The following is a 4376-nucleotide window of genomic DNA, read 5'->3' on the forward strand; positions in this document are numbered from 1 at the left end:
TTATTTTAAAATTTTTTTTTTTTTTTTTTTTAAAGACACTGATCAATGGGGAAAACATACTAGTGATAAACAGTGGAAGTTATTTGAATGGTATCTCTGATCATGAAATATAAAGCTGGCCTGTATAAGGTTGTGTTTTATGTGCTCCAATTCTAAGCAAAAACTTGTGAGCTAAAATTAACAGTATTTGAATCTGGTTCCCTAGGAGGTGTATGTTTATACAGATTCACAGTGTACACTGGATTACAACTTACAGTATTAGCAATACTGTATATTTTTCCTGGGTCTGTAGTAGAATGCTTTTTGTTATCATTTATGGTGTTTTTGATGGGACAAGCCATGAACAACAAGATACTGATGTGCTTCACTCATTATTTCAAATGAGTTGTAAAAGGCATATGTAGGGCATATGCAAAAACCTACTCGTATTTTAATATTCATTTTTAAAACTTTAGCAGTTGTCCTCATTTAAGGGTTTCTTATTACTGAGGTTTCTCATTACTGTGTGCCCACAACTTCCATAGAGTGCTCCCGAGTCACGTTGTGTGCTTCATTGAGTGAATCTGATTCATATTGAGATTTACACTGAGTATTACAAATGTTTCAGTCTGGGTACAAATGTAAAGGAATACAGCAAGTTGTCTTAAGTGTAAAATAAACTAACTAAAGTGATTATATGTGCATTTTTAGCCTCATTTTGGGGGAAAAAACTTTTAAATCAGTGGAAGTTGAGAGGGCTTAGCTCTACTCAGCAGCACTGAGAAACCTACCCAGATGGAAAAAATTCTGAAGATTTTTTTTTTAAATAGCACACTTCTTTAAAGAACTAAATTGGCCAGAATTAAATTGGTCATATGATTTTTTTATTTTATTTAGAAGTTATGAATCACCAAAATCAGATTTATTGTTTGCTCGTTAAGTTTATTAATGGGAGTGCATTCTAATTTAGTTTTGCTCAAGCATTCACGTTTCAAAATTCATACCGTTTCCTTTTTGTGTTAAAAGTAGTCAAGTCTGTATGTAACGTATATTTGGAATCGGCTAGAAAAATACCACCTGTAAAATTTAAGTTTGTTAATGTTCCGATTAATGACTTCTGAGATTTATTTTTTTCCTCTTTAAAATTTGCCAAATTTTTTTCTGTCTGACTATCCATCCTCTTAGGGTTTCTGAAAATAAAGCAATTGCACACAGCCCACTTTATAAGACAAGTATTACTTAAATTGTTTTAGGGTGCAGAGAAGTCCTACAGAGGAAATGCACTGCTCTGATTACTCTGCTGCCTTCATTGATCTGCAGCTTCTGAGAGTTATTTTATTCATATTTCATGTGCCCAGTGGCAGTGAGTAAAGTTAAATTAAATAATAATCTGAAAGGCTTCTGTGGGAAGTTTCCAGGTATTTGGAGAAATCTTGGCTTGGAACAAAATGAATTTACTACATAAAAGCTTTTTCAGTGATGTGATTTGTAGAGACCTTTTTAAATAAATAAACAGACTTTACTTTACTAAACAGACCCTACTGTAGTCCTCTAGGAAATAATAATATGAAACTTTATTGTGCCTGTGTCTTTATGACCAGGTAGAACTCCCAAAAATGATGATTTGCTGGTAGTTTGTGGTGTAAAATACTCTTTATCTGCTCTAAGGGAAAAAATTGTTTCACAGATCACTTACTACTTCAGAACTTTTACCAGAGGAATTACTGCTTTTGATAATTACAGTGCAAACAGTTCCATTATATGTTTTTATTATATGTTCAGGGTGTCATAAAAGCATAATATTCAAAGTGCATTAAAAGTGATTTTTAACATAGTCTGCATTACATATGCTGGGCATAAAATTGATTAGATATGGAATGAATTAATTACTTGCCCAACTTCAGTTACATAACCGATTTCAAGCTGCTTTGAGTTTGACCAAATCTGAAACAAATTCGTATCTTAATTACCCTTGTGTTTTAGTGTAACCTATAAGCAATAAAGTTTAAGGTTTAAAATAGGAAGATGCTGGAAATACCTTTCTTCCTAGGTAACTTTAATGGCTGACATTTTCTCTCTAAAGTGCACCAGCCTTGCTCTTCCTGTTGAGACACTTAACGTTTTCTATTTTCTGTATTCAATGTGGTCTTTCAGGTTGTCACAGAGTATACCGGTCTTTGAGAATTCTCAGCAGAGCCCAGTTTATACCCAGTTTTTGTCTACATTACTTGAAGAATTGCATTTTACAAATGAAGACCTTGAAAGTTTAACAAGAATATTTAGAAAAGACTACTTTCCTGAATGGTTAGTCATCTTAAAACTTTTTTTTGCTTTGCATAAGAATTTCAACTGATTGATAAGGGTTTTAATTATGAATTTCATAAAAACAAATACTGATGGTGCAGATTGTATCAGTAAGATCAGAAAAGAACTAAAGTATTTTTAAAAGGAAGAAATTAGATAGCTATAGTATGAAAATGAGTAGCACCATTTTGTCACTTACAGTAACTGCTTATAGTTTTGCACTTTAACTTTTTCACAATATCCAGAAGCAAAATAGCAGAATTTTGGTGTGGAATTTTATTTATATGCTACTAACAATATAAAGCACATTTTGCAGTAGGGGGACAGTATCTGACTCTTATATTTGTCATCCTTTTTATTCAAATAAAATGCTTACTGGCAAGTTAGATTACTAAAACTTCAAAATACGTAATATTTTGAAGACCCTTGCTTTTCGTTGGAAACCTGTTTCATTTTTGCTTGATATTGAGCCTAGTTTTTACTTTCTAAATAGGTTAGAAGAAATGTATTCTAGCATTAGTACCAGCCATGCTTATGTGATACAATAGTACTTTTTAAGGTTACTAATCAACTTGTTTTTTCTTACCTCCAGTAAATGATGAGCAACTTAAATCTCTTCTGCTGTATCTGAACTAGTGCTGTGGTGAACAATAAAACATTTCAGGGGGTGTTTTATGTACAAAGCTGAAATTCAGTTTGCCGCCTTGCTGTTGTTATTACATCTTTCACATGAAGAACAGTTCTAAAACGTTTTGGAAAAGCTGAAAGGTACAAGATTTGTTCAAGTTATGCATGAAGCTAAAATGAATTTTGGAAGGTCTGTAAATTGACCATTTAGAAACAGCAGTGAGAATTTTGGATATTTTTCCTTTATTGATAAATCTTTGGAGAAACACTGCTTACAGTAATTGAGGAGAAAAAGAAAAGTGCACATACTAGCGTCAAGGAAGGAAGAATTCCATTGTTAACATCTTTTATGTTCCCCTGCTTGGAGCCAGTGGTTTTTCAAGAAAAGGCTAAAAACAGCACCAGTATTTCTAGCCTGCAGTCCAGGAAATGACCTGTGTATCTTGCAATTTATAATAAAAGAGTGTATTAAAATTTCTGTAAAATTTGAGAATTTAAAATATCCTGTACTACTAATATTCTTGCTTGTATAAAATTTACTATTATGAATTTATTTTTTGAATAATTAAAATACGTTTTTTTCAGTAGTTGAATGTTTTATAGTTGCTGCACTGTTTGTCTTGATGGGCAAAGAGTGTCATGTCACAGTTGTAGACAGTGTTCTATAAAACCATATGAACTGTTGTAATTCTTAGTATTGTCAAAAGATGGTGTGTTGTGCAGTTCTTTAGATGAACAGTGCTGAATTTAAAATCACAGTTGCATTTTAACAAACATCAAAAATTGCAGTTGAAGACAATTGCCAATTAACTAGTGATGGCATTTACAATAGATACTGCAACAACATTTGTTAGCATTGCTATGCAGTAATTTAGTTTGCAAATGTGGAGTTTATTCCTTTGTAAGAATTGTACTTGGAATGCATAGTACTCTTAGTTGTACTGCTGAGTATTTCTTTCATGATTAGCAAGAGATAGATATTCTTCTTACTGATAAGTACTAGCAGTATTACTTAAGGAAACTACATAATGCCTACTTATTCAGCTGCCTAATAGCAGTTTCTAACTTAGCACACTAAAGCAACTAGTATGTTCAGTTTACCATGTTTACTTGAATATAAGACAAGGTTTTCCCCCCAGTCAGCATAGGGAAAACAGCTCTTCATCTTACATCTGCATACAAGGAAACTTCCCTAAATACATTGTATATTATTAAACTGGTACTAAAAGCAGCATGTGCGCAATAATGGAAACCAATTATAAAGTTGATTAAAAGCAGCCAAAACTGAACATGACCATAAAACATGTGGCCCAGAGGGAGGAAACACACTGATAGGAGCCTTTTTGTGTCTGTGTGACTCTTAAAAACTAAAAACAGGCAGTTTCTCCCCTAGGAGGAAACGAGCACCAGGTCTGGAGGCACTGCAACCCCAGGCCAAACACTCAGAGAGGCTGAAGCAAGTCCCA

The 4376-nt window shown here is 33.2% G+C and overlaps 1 protein-coding gene across 1 annotated transcript in view; it reads left to right on the forward strand.

The window, feature by feature from the left end:
- RPAP2 (RNA polymerase II associated protein 2) overlaps positions 1–4005 on the forward strand; it is an 89827-nt gene extending 85822 nt beyond the window's left edge. Inside the window, exons 12-13 of the mRNA XM_019501605.1 lie at positions 2134–2283; positions 2876–4005. Of these exons, the coding sequence (XP_019357150.1) occupies positions 2134–2283; positions 2876–2882 (157 nt within the window). The 3' untranslated portion in view covers positions 2883–4005. The remainder of the gene's footprint in view (positions 1–2133; positions 2284–2875) is intronic.
- Positions 4006–4376: the final 371 nt, after the last annotated feature.

The sequence above is a fragment of the Gavialis gangeticus genome, unplaced genomic scaffold (genome assembly GCF_001723915.1).
Source record: "Gavialis gangeticus isolate Ggan-Ray unplaced genomic scaffold, GavGan_comp1, whole genome shotgun sequence".
Taxonomy (NCBI): domain Eukaryota; kingdom Metazoa; phylum Chordata; order Crocodylia; family Gavialidae; genus Gavialis; species Gavialis gangeticus.